At 39.8% G+C, this 17690-nt stretch overlaps 2 protein-coding genes across 2 annotated transcripts; one reads left to right on the top strand and one right to left on the bottom strand.

The window, feature by feature from the left end:
• Positions 1-3120: 3120 nt before the first annotated feature.
• On the top strand, positions 3121-3988 carry LOC127575667 (mid1-interacting protein 1-B-like). The gene has a single exon (XM_052025556.1). The coding sequence runs from the start codon at positions 3189-3191 to the stop codon at positions 3600-3602; it is 414 nt and encodes a 137-aa protein (XP_051881516.1). The 5' UTR covers positions 3121-3188; the 3' UTR covers positions 3603-3988.
• A 4734-nt stretch (positions 3989-8722) lies between these two features.
• Positions 8723-13900, bottom strand: ndufc2 (NADH:ubiquinone oxidoreductase subunit C2). Its single transcript, XM_052026354.1, has 3 exons — positions 13660-13900; positions 11550-11693; positions 8723-8919 (listed from the first exon to the last, which is right to left on the bottom strand). Exons 1-3 carry the CDS (start codon positions 13796-13798, stop codon positions 8870-8872), a joined length of 333 nt encoding a protein of 110 aa, XP_051882314.1. The 5' UTR covers positions 13799-13900; the 3' UTR covers positions 8723-8869.
• Positions 13901-17690: the final 3790 nt, after the last annotated feature.

Genomic DNA, 17690 nt, shown 5'->3' with positions numbered 1-17690 from the left:
GTCCACACATGTTTAAAGGCAACAGGACAGCTGAATGAGGTGGTTAAAAAGGTATACAGGATGTTTTCCTTTATTAGCTGAGGTATATATTGTAAGAGCAAGGTGGTTTTGTTACACAATTGTAATTAGACAACTGTGTACAATTCTGTTTACCAAATTACAGGAAATACAGTTTGCACTTGGATGGGAGCAGAGGAGATTCAACGGGATGTTGCCTGGATTGGAGGAGTTTAGTTATGGGGCAAGATTGGACAGGCTGGGCTTGTTTTCCCTGGAACGAGGGATGCTGAGGGGGTGATCCAATAGAAGTATATAAAATTATATGAATAGGTTAAATAGAATCTTTTTCCTAAGGTAGGGGTTTTACAAATAAGAGGGCACTGGGTTAAGGTGAGTGGAAGGAATCTCAAAGGGGATCTGAGGGGAAGGTTTTTTTCCTACACAGAGAATAGTTGATATCTGGAACACTCTGACAGAGTTATAGTCATGGAGTTGAACAGCATAGAAATGGGCCCTTCAGCCCATCAGGTCCATGCCAAACTTTTTGTCGACCTACATGAATCCTATTCACCTACATTAGGTTCATATCCTTCTGTGTCCATTTAAATGCCTGTCAAAATGTCTCTTAAATGTCTCCTCAGAGATGTCAACAACTTTCTATCCATGTTAGTTTTCAGCATCTGTTGAAATAGATGAAACATGTGTTTATCTTATTATCCAAGAAGGAAAGACATTCTAATGGGCAGCAGCTTCATCTTGTAGTGACTAGTATATATAAAACATCCTTTCTCTTTTAAATAACTTTCATTCCTGATTAAATATTTACAGGTTTTGAAATCAGTCAATCCAATTGTAACTTTCCTGGAGGATTCTTCCAATTGGTGACATAACTTTGGGGATAATCAGGGGAAAGTTTGGATCAAAATGTAAATAGAGTTTAAACTGATCTTCCACTAAAGTTGCAGCACTCAATCAGAACAATCCCGAAACTGTCTCAGACAACATTGCAATCTCCTAAGGGAGCACCTAAACTCTATTTCAATACTTTTATACGACTCTCAGAAAGTGTTATGCAAAAACAGTGTCAATAGTGGTGTGATAAATTAGTACATACAGTCAAAGCAAAGCTTGCACCAGTACATGTATCAGAGCAGCATCTTCAAATAATTTGTTTGATTACAAAAATATCTGGGCATATCTAAAAAAAACCTTTGGAAGCAAACCAGACAGGAGAGGAGCGACCTGCAATTCAACTAACTGCAATTCGATATTGCATTACCTGTAAGCAGATTATGGAAAAATGTAAAAACAACAGGTAGTTGTAGTGGATGACTTTAATTTCCCCAGTATTAACTTGGACTCCTTTAGTTGCAGAGGCTTAGATGGGACAGAATTTGTTAGGTATGTCCAGGGGGGTTTCTTGACATAGTATGTAGATAGTCCAACCAGGGAAGGGGCTGTACTAGACCTTGTATTGGGGAAGGGTCCTGGCCAGGTGATCATTGTTTCAGTGGGAGAGCATTTTGGGAACAGTGATTATAACTCCATCAGTTTTCAGATAGTTATAGATAAGGATAAGACTGGGCCTCAGGGGTAAGTGCTAAATTGGGGATGACAAGGGATGTTGCAAATTTAGTCAAGAAGAAAAATGAAGTGTGTATGAGGTTTAGGAAACTGAAATCAAATCTCAGGGTGGAAATGCCAAATATCAGAGGGCATGGGTTTAAAGTGAGAGGGGGAAGTTTGAAGAAGATTTAGGAGGAAAGTTCTTTTCAACCTAGAGAGTGGTAGGTGTCTGGAAGACACTGCCAAGGAAAGTGGTGGAAGCAGATACATAAGCAATGTTTAAGAGGCAATCCTATGATAGACAGGGAATAGAGGGAAATACACCATGTGCAGGCAAATGGGATTAGTTTGGATTGGCATCATGGTCAGCACAGATATCATGGGCAGAAGGGCATATCCCTATGCTGCACTGTTCTATGTTCTATTGCACAGTTGCCCAAAACTCTCTTGAATTGTCCTCTTTTACTGAATGCTTCTACCATGATAACATGTAACACAATAAAAGCTTTGTTATATAGCATTTTTCAATCTGGCATACCCTAGGAACAGGCACCTCAGAGCAGAGGGTAGTAGACTCAGCCAGCTCCATCATGGGTACAAACCTCCCCACCATCGAGGACATCTTCAAGAGGCGGGGTGGCATCCATCATTAAGGACCCTCACCACCTGGGACATGCTCTCTTCACGTTACTACCATAGGGGAGGAAGTACAGGAGCCTGACGAACCATACTCAACATTTCAGGAATAGCTTCTTCCCCTCCACCATCAGATTTCTGAATGGTCCATGAACCCATGAACACTCTCATTATTCCTCTTTTGCACTATTTGTTTTTGTAACTTATAGTCATTTTTATGTCTTGCACTATACTGCTGCTGCAAAACAACAAATTTCACGACATATGTCAGTGATAATAAACCTGATTCTGATTCAGTGTTGAGGGAGGAATTGGGCCAACATAGCAGCAGTATCAAGTGACCCACACGGGCAGACTCATGATTAACCGGCACATTTGATTAACCTGCACCTGCTAAATTTGGCATGTGTCATATTAAAGAGATTTTGGTATACAGAGAGCTTGTAACGTTCTTGGGGCCTGTGCTACCCACTGTTGAGAATGAACTACATGCAAGATAAATATTGGGACCTTTATTGGTACCAGATTGAGAGATGAGAACTCAAAACTCTACCAATCTTCAATCATCCTATTTCTGTAACTTATCAAATTTGTTCAAGTTATCCCTGACCTACAGGATGCAGTTAAATATTCAACTTTGTGTTGATTCAAACATTTGGTGAGATTTAGTCCCAAAGTAACAATCACGCCACTTTTATGATATTGTGCAATCTGCTTCTGAAGATCAATACACCAATGTTACAGTTAGAGTGTATAATTTATCAATCAGTAGCTATGATATTAATGGATGATTTTGCATGCATAAACCAATCCAAATCAAACACTGATCTATGAAATGTCAATGCTCACATGACCTTTAAAATGACCAGTAAAATGGATTGAACTCAAACAATGTCGCAGCATTTCCTAAGGGTATATAAATAATGAGTTACCTTACAGGTCTGCAGTTGTACATCAAACTGCCTCGCCACAGAACAGCATAAACCATGCAGTTCCTAGTTGCTCAACAGCAAAAGAATTTCCTAGTTACTGCTTTGAGCAAATATTCTTCTGCGGTGAACAATATGGAACAAACAATCATGCTTCCCAGCCTCCTTCAAGACATTCCTATGGAGGACCACGATGAATCTAAGGATGCTGCAGACAGTTCACATAACATGTATGAATGTTATATCCTGCTGAAATCCATCAAAAACACTGTGGAAAGTACCATACTACCCTTTGAAGATTTGAAACTGAAAATCAATGCTGGCTGTGACTTGGAAAATGAAGATGAAGCAAATTTAGAGAAACGTCTCTATATCCACGTGAAGGGACTCTGTACAGTGTTGAATACGTTGACCAACAAAGCCAACACACTGACAAGTAGATACAAGGACAGGATTGGACTTTCTTTATAGCCTTGTTGCATGACAAAATAATCATTCAATTGACAATGAAAAACCTGTAATAAAGAGCTCTGGAGAAAGAAGGTAACTTGTACAGCTTAGCTGAAAAAAAAACATGTTTGAAAGCAAAGATATGAATCATTCTGCAGAATGCATTTGGCTGTTAAGAAATGTATGCCTTCAGTGAAACACAACTTATTGCAAAAAATGTTGTGCTGCGTGGATTGTGAATTCTTAACTCTGCAAATGAAGTATTTCTTCTGCTGGAGACATTTTGGAACTGTATTAATATCAGTATGTACTTTCCAACTGTTACATACATGAAAAGTTTTCCTAAGTACTCAATCATAAATGTGAACTACCTCCATCATTTCTCATTTATGAACTAAATAAATAAATACAAGTTACTTCAAATTTGAGCCTATTCCTCTTCTTGTTTTCCTTGGGGCAAGGAACGTAATGAGATTTATTAAAAGTATACAACTATGGATTCAGGTAAGTTAAATAGAGAGAAGCTGTTTCTATGAGAAAATGATTCAAGGAATGGGGACACAGATGCAAAGTGAAGGGCAAAAGATTCCAGGGTGCGGGGTTGTGAGGAACAACCTTTATTTAGGTGGAGTGGAGTGCAATGATCTGGAATTCTCTGCCTGTAAGAATAGTAGAAATAGAGTCAATCAGGGCTTTCAAAACTGATATGGATGGGCACTTGAAGAAAAGTAATTTGCAGGGCAATGGGGGAAAAGAAAGAGGGAATGGAACCAATGGGATTGCTCACAAAGAGCAGGTTTGGACTTTGATGGGCTAATGGGTTCCTTCTATGGGATCGTGATTCTGTTTATCTTTACATCCTTACATCCAACATTTAGTTAGGTTTTTGTATTTTTGACTATTTTAGCAGAGAGAAGAGTGGGAAGAAAAGTCAGCTTTAATTTTGGAATTTTAAAAACAATGGGTCTTCTTGTGGTGATGGTTCAGTGGGCAGCACCCTCATTTCTGAGTCACAGTCTGTGGGTTCAGGCAACTCTCCAGGTACTTGAGCATAAAATTCTGGGCTAACTGTCATGCTGTTAGAAGTACAGACTTTCGAAATGGAGATTAAATTGAACACTTGCCTGCCCTCTCAGGTGAATGTTAAAGATTCAATGAACATTTGAAAGAACAAAGGCACTTTACGCAATGTCCTGGCCAACAATTAGCTTGCAACCAACACCACAACTGTATTATTGCCTTTGTTAGGATTGGGACTTCAGTTCAAAAGTACTTCAATGTAAAATGCTTTGCAACCTCTCAAATTATGGAAGGTGCATTATAATTGCAGGATTCATATTGCTGATGAGTTGCCCTTCCCAGAAACAATGAACCGTTCAAAAACTTCAACGAAGTCAGGCAGCAAATGGAAGTACCTCCCTCCTCCTCAAAGCACACAGCAGTTTTTGTTTGAATATTCATCAGCAGTAATGCTCAATTGGAGTCATGGCCGGTTTTATTTCTACAGTCATAAATAGGAAGCAGATAGTGATGCTGCCCAAATTTGTCCAACATCTTCCCCAGTTGGTATTGGTAATTGATACACCAGGCACCTACAGCATTGCTGCTTGTTATTTAAAACTACCTGGAATATGATGGAGAAGTCCAGTCCTCCACGTTCACTAGAAATGGAAACTGTAATATAGCAATCTGCTTGAAATCAGTGATTGTCTGAAAACAATTTTGCATAATGTTAGTGATCATTAGTTTCATACAATTTAAGTTATACAAGACTACTTACTGAAAAAAAAATGGAAATTTGAAAAACATCCCTAGAGCTAAACCTCGTTATAATCATGGGAAAACAAATCTTTCCCAATTTATTTAAGTAATAAATACACAATGTAGTACCCCTACATCGCTAATATTTTATCTACCAGGGCTGGTAGTGCATTTGGATAACCTAACATTTCCAGGCCTGTTATCTTACATTTCAAATTCCTTATCACGGTTATGATTTGTGCCTCTATTCTGCTGCCAACAGTGCTTGTCTGAAGCTGGGAAAAGGAAAATCCTTCCTCCAAAATCTTGCGTTGTGTTCGCAAAAGTACATAGAGAATTGATAGAATCATACAGAATAGAAATGAGCCCTTTGTCAATGCCAACCATGATGCCTATTAAGCTAACCCCATTTGTCTGTACTTGCTCCGTGTCCCTCCATGCTTTACTCATAATTGTATCTGCCTCCATCATCTCCTTTGGCAGCTCATTCCAGATAATCTCCACCCTCTGTTAGAAAAACATACCCCTCAGATAAAGGAGATCTCCCCTCTCACCTTAAACTCTAGCTATCTATCCTATCTATGCCTCTTATAATTTTACAAATCTCGAAAAGGTCACCCCTCAACCTCCTATGTTCCAGTGAGAATAAACCCAACCTATCCAATCTCTCCTTATAACTACCCCCTCCATTTCAGGCAACATCCTGGTGAATCTCTTCTGCACTCTCTATTGCTACCACATCCTTCCCGTACAGTGGTGACCAGAACTGTGCACAATACTCCATGTGTGGTCTAACCAAAGTTTTGTACAGCTGCAACATGATGTCCCAACTCAAGGCTTGCCTTCATAGGCCAAAGCATATCAAACACCTCCTTCACTACCCTATCAATAAGGTTTCTTTGTACATCAATGCCACTAATGTCCCTGCCATTTACTCTATATGCCCTACCAGAATTTGATTTTCCAAAGTCCATTACCTCATACTTGTCTGGATAACTACCACCTGTCCACCCAACTTTCCAGCTGTATCCTTTACTGTCTTAGCCTTCGGGGTTTCTCTTCTGATAACTTTCTCTATAATGGATCCATGAAAGAAGATACTATCAACAACTTGACTTTTATGACCAGATGATAGAAAGCTGAATGAAGCTAGTTAAGTACTGATTATTTCCAATGCATCTCTGTGAAAATCCAAGTGTTAGAATTTCACAATCAGAAAAGCAGGCTGCAAAAGAATACTCAGTCAAGGGAACCCAAATACAGATGGACATAAATGCTTCTAGAATTTATTTATTGTGAATCTTTTTCTTGTCTTGGAATAAAACACTGAAGAAAAGCTTTGGTGGGATCCCTCATGATTTCCTTTTACTTTGTTTGAACGGTGTGGAATAAATTCATTTTAAGGAACCAAACTGAATGATGTTTGATCTAGTTTAAAGCTGCTGTTAATTGAGATGACTTCAACCACTAACAAGTGAATGACTGTATCTGTGAACACACAGACTTGCCACTTTAAGTATCTAGTACCACTGATGATAAGATTACGAGCATAGTAAAGCAGAGAGAAAATAGATTTTAAAGGAACCTAGTGTTTAAATCCCAGCATGCAGGTAATTAAATTACTTTTAGTAAATATTGCAATGTGGGTTGACATTAGAAAAAGAAACAATGAAAGCTGTCATCAGAACACAACAAGCAGCTTGCACCTCCACCCAACCAAGCCTACACATGGTTCAATTCTATGATTGGGTCTGAATACATCTCACCTCCGGCACACCAACATTGTCCTCATGCTGAAAGCAATACTTATGTATTCTGAAGTTCACACAATGTGAAAATCTGCCTATATTGAAAATCTACAACAGGACTGCAAGTGAAAAGCTTGCAGGTGCAATTCTGCTATTCCAGCCGGATTACAAAGTTTTTCTTCAATCCATGCAAGATCTCAGCATTTGCAATGAACACAAAATATTAAGAGAAACCACAATCACGAAGTTTCTACACATTCTCAACTGCACAATGAAGCATATTTGGTGTACCTTTGCCAACCAGCTTGTTTGATTTTCACTTTCCATGGGATAACACCTCTGCTTTTGTTCAGCATCATGTCATTCAGATTGAAAACTGAGCTCTGAGGAATAAATCTTAAATTTTCTGTATATAATTACTGACCTTTAATATTCTAAAACTCACTGACATTGGACAATAACTTAATTCACCTGACTAGTGAAGCATTAGATAAAGTGCATTGTATATGCTGAGATTTGATAGTCTGCTGAAAATATCTGGTTTGATTAAGTGGATTGTTTCAGTCCTTCCATGCCATGAAAAATTTGGACTAGAGTTTGTAATGTGGCTCAATGACTGCACTTCACCATATATGCAGTCTGTGATGCAGTTTGTTCCTTTTAGGCACAACTTGTTTGTCACGTGAACACATTTCAGTATTTATGCTGCAGGTGGAAGTCCAGAAGATCACTGGTTGGACCTTTGATCAAATCTCTGTGAACACCTTCCTTTCAGACCAAACTTCCTGCCACTGTCTCCCAGTATCCAAACTGATAAAAAGTTTCCTTGACTAATGCCTACTTTGCCATTACTGGGAGATACCATCATGGAGTGGGAATTCAGGGTCAGTCACAATCTTCTTGTTTTCTCTACAAACAACTGAATCCCTTCTCACTGTGCAGGAAGCAATAATCAGTGACACTGATAACCAGAGAAGCAGCGAGGATTCTACAGCATCACTGGCAGCATTCATCTGCTTGTCAACATGCAGGGTGCATGGAAAGCACAAAGTGTACCGGTGCTGGGGTAGATCTACAGAGATTAAGACCATTATTCTTCCAGAATGACCCAGTAAGGTTCTGTATAATATTTTCCCATTCCCTTTTTGCCAGTAATTGAGGTGTTGTCAGTATCAGATCTAGAGAAAATTTAAGGTACTGTGGATGTGGTAACATGTAGAATTTAATTTTTCTGTAGGAAGCACTAAATCTCTCATTAAATACAAGAACAGCCCAACTCTTAAATAAAATACTATGAAGAAGCCCTGCTATTCTGCCATAACCAGAAGTTTCTCCATGTAACTTAAGTTGGCATTTCTCCCTGAAATAGACCTTATCACTTAAAAGATAAAAGAGATTGTCTGAATTTCTAGAATGACAGTATTTCACTCCAAACTATTTTCTGACCAAGGTTATTTAGTTTCTATTACAGTAATCTATTTACTCTCTGTCTGACATTTCTGGATCAGACTAAAGACATTGAGAACATTGACCAAATGCTCAATTTGAGAAAACTTGTCTGATTACTTTAAAACATGTTGCATCTTGGGCTAAATTGCATTATAATCTCAGGATTTAAAAAAAAACAGAATATATAATTTCATATAATTTATTATAAAGCAATTTACAATGAGAAAGACCATGAGCTCACAGCACGTTCTTATACACCAGCTGATAGATAGTTTGAGTATGAAGGATTACCCAACATGGCCTGTCAGCTAAGTATTACTATTGATTGGTTCAGCGAATTGGATGGAAATCCTCCAGAATCTCCGCAAATGTCTTTTTTTCTGCAAAATGAATGAAAAAAGAGAGGAAAATTAAAAAAAAACAACTATTTCTTTCTGCTGTGATCTACCAACAGTCCCAAACTGTAAGTCGTACTGTTGGTTCAAGAACATTAGTGGAAACATGGCCTTGAAATGTAGAGAACCAGCAACAGAAGATGGTGGAGGTTATGCTATTGTTATATCAAATCCTGCTGAGACCACACTTTCAAAAAAAATTCATGGGAATATGGCATCGCTGGCAAGGTTGGTATTGATTGCCCATAGCTGACTGAGGCTGATCTGATGAAGCAGTTCAGTAAAGAAATTGCTATGGATCTGCAGTCACATACAGGCCAGAGCACAGGAGGTTGGCTGATTTCCTTCTCTAAAGGACATAGAATCACACAGCATGGAAACAGGCCCTTCAGCCCAACTGGTCCATGCCGACCAAGATTCCCATTGAAGCTGATACCATTCGCCTGCGTTTGGCCTTTAGCACTCTAAATCTTTCCCATCCATGTACCTGTCCAAGTGTCTTTTAAATGTTGTTAATGTACCTGACTCAACCACCTCCTCTGACATTAGGTGAGATTTTTATTACAACATGACAATTTTATGATCGCTATTACCGATTCTTGATTCTTATTCAGATTTATATAATTACCTGAATTTAAAATTCTCCAGTTGCTGTAGTGGGATTTGAACTCATGGCTCCAGATGAATGGGTACTCCAATAACTAAAACACTACACTATCACTCCCATTATTTATTGGCAGACATTACAAGGTAGATTCTTTGGCATTGGAGGAAGATCACATGTTTTTACCAGACTGATGACAAAAATAGTGTTAATACTTCATAATTAATGAGTTCTGATGAAAAGTGACCGATTAGAAACTTTAACGTATTGGGATGTACTCTTCAAAGAGTGGAGTTCTATAGGAATGACTTACATAGCTTGTTGCTTTTTGCATTTTTCCTGGAAATGTCTGCCTATTTGCTAAAATTGGGGTAATGTTGACCTTGTTTTTTTGTTAAATGAAGTGGACAGAGGGATTTAGTCAGTGAAGACTTCATTCACACAAGAGCAATGCCTCACTGTTCTGCAGTGTAAAAGGAGATGCAACAGAGCATCAAACAGTTACTGTCTATGTTCCAGTCATTCTTTAACTCAAATAATTAATGAGTAATTAACAAGTAATTTTGTCTATGTGGGAGTAGACCAAAGCGAGGTGAACTCAGGCTGAAATAAATTGGCACCAAGGAAAAGGAGTCAAAGACAGTGCCATAACCCATTGTAAAACTCTGAGCTTAAAGGCCAGCCAGGAATGGATTGCACAAGTGTTATTAGTAATGATCTCTTTAAGTTTGCACATACTCTAATTCTTCAGCCCTGAACCAAAGCTAAGAATTGCTGGGAAACTCATCCTCACATGTCACTGTGAAGTAGTTGTGATCCAGCAGGATCTGAAGTGGTGCTACTGTGCAGTAATACCATTTGTTCATGTTTTATTAACATGATATACCCAAAAGACATTGAAAGTTATGCTCACAATGACTTGCATGTGAATTTCAATGTTTTCATGGGAAGAATAGATAATTTGTTGCATATTCCTACATCCTACACTTTGACATGCCACTTGTAGATCTGAACAGATTGCAAGTTATACATAGAACAGTACAGCACAATACAGGCCCTTCGGCCCACAACATTGTGCCGACCTTTAAACCTCACCTAAGACTATCTAACCTCTTCATCCCACACATCCCTTTATTTTAAATTCCTCCATATGTTTATCTAGTAATCTCTTGAATTTGACCAATGTACCTGCCTCCACCACTGCCTCAGGCAGCACATTCCATGCCCCAACCACTCTCTGGGTAAAAAAAAACTCCCTCTAATATCTCCCTTGAACTTCCCACCCATTACTTTAAAGCCATGCCCTCTTGTATTGAGCATTGGTGCCCTGGGAAAGAGGCGCTGGCTGTTCACTCTATCTATTCCTCTTCATATTTTGTACACCTCTATCATGTCTCCTCTCATCATCCTCCTCTCCAAAGAGTAAAGCCCCTGGGAGACACTTCAATGTTACTTGAAATAATCATCTCCCCTGATAGAATGACAACTATGTTATTTTTAATATCACAAAACAAATCTTGTTTTTAATCCCCAACCTTTAAATCCTATGCCTAAAACTGCTCTTTGCAAGTAACTAATGATCTGCAGAGAAGTAGAACCAAAACTACAACTTCAGGAACAGACGTTGCCTGGATATACTGGTAATGTTTATGGCTTCCTGCAGCAGCAAGCCGACAGTGTTGATTTATTACCATGGAACAAGTTTTCAGGAGGTTCTAAACACATGTTTTTATATTTATTTTAAATGGGATACTGCAAGCTTTTTTTGAAGTTAACCCAGAATTCGACTAGAATGTGATTTCAGATAAAAGTTTAAGAAACATCACTGAAGTTACTTTGTGAGTTGCTGAGCCATTCAGACAAGGAAGGTACCAGTTTCAATACCAAGTACCTAACTCAACACAAAATGGGCAACTCAGCTTGGGAAGTTGCTGGGATGTGTTAAGTGCTTCACTGAGGGTTCAGAAGAGTAATTCCAAAAAGGTAGAAGGTTATTCAACTAATCACATACCCCCTTCAGGAAAGTCATCTGGATGCTGCTGAATATAGTCCATCATTTCTTTATCCTTTTTGGCAGACTTGTAATTTTCTAGCTTGCTAATATGATATCCAACAAACCACCCAACAGTTACGAAGAGAAGCTGTCGGTGCACACCTGCAAAGAGAAAGATTTTTCTTTTCCTTTTGTTTGAAATAAGATTAAAAATTGTGACCCAACACAGGAATGTGGGCAACACAACTTCATTCCAACAAGGGCACTCCGACTAAAAAGACAAATGATAGTTTGTTGTAGGTCTGCCTAATGCGCCAATTCATACGAAAGTGTATCATGAACATATGTCCACCTTTTTGTGCAGCCAAACAGGTCACCTTGAGGCTTTATAAATAAACAAGCTGATTATTCATTTAACTACAGATCTCCAAATAACAAAATTCACTCCAACAATAATCATGAGCATTATCTTTCATAAAACAGGGTCAAATCCAATGCGTATTAACACACCCTTCAAAAGGATAAAATCAAAAGCAGAAATTAAATAGAAATGTAAAAGTTTGACTAATTTAAGAACAGAATGCAACCAAATGTCAACACAAGGTGCACAATGGTAAAAAAATAATCAATATTATTGTAAATCTTTTGTTTGTAGCCTATCCTGAACATTCAATCATTTCCAAACATGAGAAATATTAAGGTGTATCAGACACACAACTGCCTAGGTTATTAATAGGATCAATGATTTTCTAACCTCTCTTGCACTCACAGAGAGTAATCATGACCTTAAAAGTACTTTTTGCTCCAAACCCAATCCCATGACATTCTTGAATTTTATTGGAACAATTTTACTACATTCAGTTCTCTGCCGACCATTCTTGTATTGTTCTTCCTCCTTCCACTGAGGATTAATTCATGGCTTTCTTCTCTTAATGTATTCCACCTCAGGACTTTCAAAACTGTCGGACAGCTGGAAAACAGGTCCTTCGGCCCAATTCGTCCACACCAACCAATTTGTCTGCCTGCACTAGTCCCACTTGCCCATATCCCTCTAAATCTTTCCTATCCACGTACCAGTCAAAATGTCTTTTAAATGTTGTAATTGTACCCGCCATTACCACATCCTCCAGCAGCACATTCCACATACCCACCGTCATGTGTGTGAAAAAATGCACACCTTTATAAAAGTCACCCACTAGCCTCCTACTCTCCAAGGAAAAAAGTCCCATCATATCCAGTCTCTACTTATAACTCAAGCTCTCCAGTCTTGATAACATCCTTGTGAATCTTTTCTGCACCCTTTCCAGCTTAATGACATCCTTCCTGTAGCTTGGCTACCAGAAATGTACACAATATTCCAAGTGTGGTCTCATTATTTTTATCGTGAACAATGCCTACAAAAGGTACAGCTGTATCTTTTTAAATACAGACTCAGGTCAGTCAAAAGAATGTCGTCACAGAATTTAGCAGATTGGTACATTTTCAGCTGAACACCCAACATTTGATGGTTAGCTTCCTACGATGACAAACTTTTACCAAAGTCCACATTTACACACATTAATTGATGAATCTCTAGGCATGCAGTAAATGGACAGTCCATTTCCCACCACAGATGCTGGCTGACCTGCTGAGTTCCTCCAGCTTCAGGTTTACTTGCTCTTGTATTTGAAGGTGACTTGCACCCCAAAGACTCAGGCCCCAAATCCCGGTCCCCCATCCTGCAGCCTTAGGGCCTCAGACCCTGACCTGGTCCGAGTCTAGACCCCATCCCCAGGCTTGAGATCGCCCCCCAAGCTTATCCCCAGGTTTGACCCCTACCCCAGGCTTGACGCCCCAGGTTTGACCCTTCCCCAGGCTTGACCCCTACCCCAGGTTTGACCCTTCCCTAGGCTTGACCCACAGGTTTGAACCCTACCCCAGGCTTGACCCCATCCCCAGGATTGACCCCCCCCCCCCCATCTTTATCCCCAGGTTTGACTCCATCTTCAGAATTGAAATCCCCACCTTTCTCCACCAGACATCCCCACCCCAGGGTCAACCGTCCCGCACCCCAGGGTTGACCACCCCCCGGCCTAGCCCCACGACCGCAGCTTCAGGCCTCCGCCGGGTTTCCCTGCGCTCTTCTCACCGGATCCGAAGGCCGGCCGCCGGTTGAGGCCGTTCTGCAGCAGCGAAGCGGTCCAGCCGATGAAGCCCAACCATACGCTGTTCCTGTTGACGATCCCTGGCGGCGGTAGAACCTGCGCCTCGGCCGGCAACAGCCCCATCTCCGCGCCGTCACCAGGTTACCGACAGGGACGGCGATTCAAGGGCAAGCGACAGGCGCTTGCAGTACGTGCCTCTCAGAAGCTCCGGGTGGAGCTCCGCCTCTGATACAATCGTTCCGACACCTGCACCTCTTCCCTAGCGGCCAGCAAACCTTTCTAATTCTCTACCTCGTAGATCCTCGGGTATTAATTGCATTCAAAACAGGGATCAATATATTTCTGGACATTAAAGGAATCAGGGAAACAAGAGTCTGCAGATGCTGGGATCTGGAGCAAAAAAAACAAACTACTGGCAAGACTCAACCATCCCTTGGCCTCCACAGATGCTGCTGAGTTCCTCCAGCAGTTTGTTTTCTGCTCCATGCGATATAGGAATCAGGCAGGAAAATGATGCTGAGGTAGAAGATCAGCCATGATCTTTTTCAACGGCCTACTATTGTTCCTATGTCTTATGTTCTCATGCAATATTTCAGAATCCAGAAACAAAATACTGAAGGAGATGCTGGAATTTTGAAATAAAAACTGGAAATTCTGGGAATACTCAGCACGTCAGGCAGCATCTATGGAAAGGGAAGCACTTTTGATTGGAGGTTGTTGACCTGAAACATTAACTCTGTTTCTCTCTCCACAGATGCTGCTTGGCCTGCTTAGCATTTTCAATGTCTGTTTTTATTTCCTTCAAGTTCAGGGATGATTTAACTCCACTACATTTTTGTGAGTTCGGGAGTGGCTGAGTCCTGGCTGGTGTCTGCAGACTCTACCACACACGGGACAGGTGGAGCTTGTCAGAATGGGTCGTCAAGTGGAATAAGATATCTTTATTAGTCACATGTACATCGAAACACACAGTGAAATGTATCTTTTGCGTTTAGTGTATAGAGATCGTAGAAACTCCTTACAAACAGTGGCTGGAATTGAACCTGGATCGCTGGCGCTGTAATAGCATTATGCTAAACAGTACACTAATGAATTTTTAAATAAAAAACTGTAGACTGTTTTAAAAAATCTGAAATAAAAACAGAAAATGCTCGGAACATTTAGTGGGTCAGACTACACCTGTGGGAAGAGAAACAGAGGTAACATTTCAGGTTGAAGACCCCTCGTCAGAAGTGGGAAGGAGACAGAAGAAACTTGTTAGACTGTGGGGGGGGGGGTGGGAGGGGGGAATGTCTCTGATAGGGTCAAACCAGGGTGACCACGGGGATAAGCTATAAACAAAGTTATCTGGTCAATGAGTGAATGGGAGCAGTTAGAGTGTGAACATAGATAAAAGAATGTAGGAATTGCAGAACGCAGAGCAGGAAGACATGCCCAGCAGGTTGACCTGGGCATGTCCTCCACTCCTCATCTTCTGTTTGGGCATGTGGCAGCCTAGTGGACTTAATACTGAACTTGACAACTTCAGACAACTTGATTTTCATCTATACCAGCCTGCAGTTTCCACATTGGCCTCATTAAGCCACCTCAGAACTCACAAAACTGGAGTGGAATCAAGTCACTCTCGATTCTGAGGACTGCTCAAAAAGACGACACTTTGAATATCACTTAATTGAATGTAAACTGTTTCAGTTGTTCTCAGATTGAGAAGGCAATATTTAAATGCCAGTCTTTTTTAAATTGTCAGTTTTTGATAAAATAAAGTACAAAGAGATATTAGTTTACAATAAAATACTTGAACTCAGTGATAAACAGGTTAAGATTTAAAAAAACAGCACAAGTCCTTTGTTCCCATGGCTTTAATTCAGAGCTGCTACTCTCATTAGTCCAATTTTGGTGACTGTTACATTTGACTTGGTACCCAGTGCTGTATGATGTTCTTTAAGGCAAAAAGAGGCCAATAACAATATGCAAACAAATTTTCTCTATTTATTATTGTATCAATAAATTTCATGATTATACCCAAGTTGATCCCAAATGTTCATTAACTGTTTAATTTTCTTTTATACAAAATAAGAAAATAAATTTATCCTGCACTCAACATTTTTTGTTAAGCAATTTCTCCAGCATGATTCAATTTAAATATATCGAAGGATTTTATATTTGTAAAACACACACTTTTCCCATGTTATATTTACATTAACTGATGTGACAGAAATATTTTTGGTTCACATTTGCTTTTAAAAACAACCAAGGACAGACATGTATAAACATCTCTACTTTTTTAAAGAAAAAAGTGAATGCCGCTATTACAGAAATGTCACGAACCAGCAACAAAAGAAACACACTGAGCATGATTCAGTGTTAAAAACTATTTTAGTAATCACTACTTATGATAATACGTAAAATAAAAGTTAAAATGTTAGTATGTTAGAATTCAAAAATGTTAAACCTCGAATGTTAACCCCAAAACTAAACTCTTCGTGTGTGTGTGTGACAAAGTCCAAAACTCCCAGTTCCTGAATGGTTCTTAAAGTTCAGTTCCGCAAGCCATAAGGTGAAACATAAGCAAGGGCTTCTTCAACAACCACCGTTGTCTGAAGATAAGATGTAGATGTAGAAAAACATAGAGAGAGTACATACGAAATCCAAATGTTCCACGATGGAACCCAAACGACACTTCAGTGTTTACTCGGTAGTGACTTCCTCACCCCGAAAAGCATCCGAACCGTGGTCGTCCACACACAAATACCTGTTTCCTTCTACAGGTCAGCAACAAAGTGAACTCCACCGGATTACTTCCAACTTCCATACATGGATTTCAGTGGCAAACACAGTTATTGTTTCTCATCCATCGATAGAGAAAACAAGCAGGCTGGTGTCTCTCTCCCTTCTCTCTCTCTCCTTCTTCTTCTTCTTCAACAACGTCATTACGTCCTTTATCTTCTATTGACGTAAGCACGCCCCACACACACATACACACACACTCTCTATCTTAAAGGGACTTTCACTGAGTCCATAACACCTCCCACCTAAAAAAAAATTTTCCCAAGAAAATTTTAACCGCGCATACAGTTAGTAATGTTAATAATTATCATGTTACACAACTACAGACTATCAGATTAGTACAGATACATGTTTCCCATTCCTCATTAACAGGAACATGAGGAGGTCTCCATTTCCTCATTAACACTCCATCTTTGACATAGTATCCAGTTGGCACCTTTTCAATCTCCTCACATGAGAGTGCTTTTTCTTTCAATTCTGTCAACTCAGGGTCCTTTGTCTGTTCCACCATAAAATCCTTCCTCGACAAAGACAAATCTTTAAATTCAGGCTCACTATAAGGATGTTGATCCTCCAGTGAAGACAGAAAAGTCTCAGATAAGGCATCAAAATTTTCTTCCTGTTTAGGACTGTCACAAGGAACCACATCAGACTGCACCGGACTGTCTGTCTTGGCTAATTCTCTAGCTCTAGCTCGAGTCACCGCACATGATGGGTAAACATCTGGATCATCCTCAGACTCATCAATCCTTGGTTTGGTTGTTAACTGTACCACAGGATCACTTTCTCCATTTGCAAGGTCATTTCCCAATAACAAAGAAACTCCTTCCACTGGCAAACTAGGTCTTATCCCTATCTCGACTGGTCCTTCTACGAACTTTGACTTTAAAATCACCCTGTGAAAAGGGACAGACATGGTCTCACCTGTAACGCCTCGTACTAGATTTACTTCACCAGTGTCACTTTCTTCACCAAAATTTAAAACACTGTCCAGCAAGAGAGATTGACTAGCCCCAGTATCTCTAAGAATTTTCACTGGCACCTGGGGTGACTCATCATTCAGTGAAACAAAACCCTCTGATACATACGAACGGAATTCCTTTCTCACCTCCTCCAACTTTTCCGCTTTTCCCTCTTGCAAGGACTGATCTTTAACAGCATCTCCTGAACCTTTTTGATTTTTAATTGCCTGAAAGCAAGCATTGGGCCCAGCTTCCTTCTTTTTCTT

This window comes from Pristis pectinata, chromosome 11 (genome assembly GCF_009764475.1).
Source record: "Pristis pectinata isolate sPriPec2 chromosome 11, sPriPec2.1.pri, whole genome shotgun sequence".
NCBI lineage: Eukaryota > Metazoa > Chordata > Chondrichthyes > Rhinopristiformes > Pristidae > Pristis > Pristis pectinata.
Note: the sequence above shows the minus strand (reverse complement) of the source record. Positions and strands in the feature narration are given on the sequence as shown.

Bases quoted from the DNA above. Each gene is read 5' to 3' on its own strand.
- LOC127575667 (XM_052025556.1), top strand. From the start codon at position 3,189: ATGCAGTTCCTAGTTGCTCAACAGCAAAAGAATTTCCTAGTTACTGCT.
- ndufc2 (XM_052026354.1), bottom strand. From the start codon at position 13,798: ATGGGGCTGTTGCCGGCCGAGGCGCAGGTTCTACCGCCGCCAGGGATC. The intron at 11,694-13,659 runs GTGAGAAGAGCG...TTCTCTTTGCAG, and splicing joins GCGGCCGGCCTTCGGATCCG to GTGTGCACCGACAGCTTCTC. The intron at 8,920-11,549 runs GTATGTGATTAG...TTCATTTTGCAG, and splicing joins AGATGACTTTCCTGAAGGGG to AAAAAAAGACATTTGCGGAG.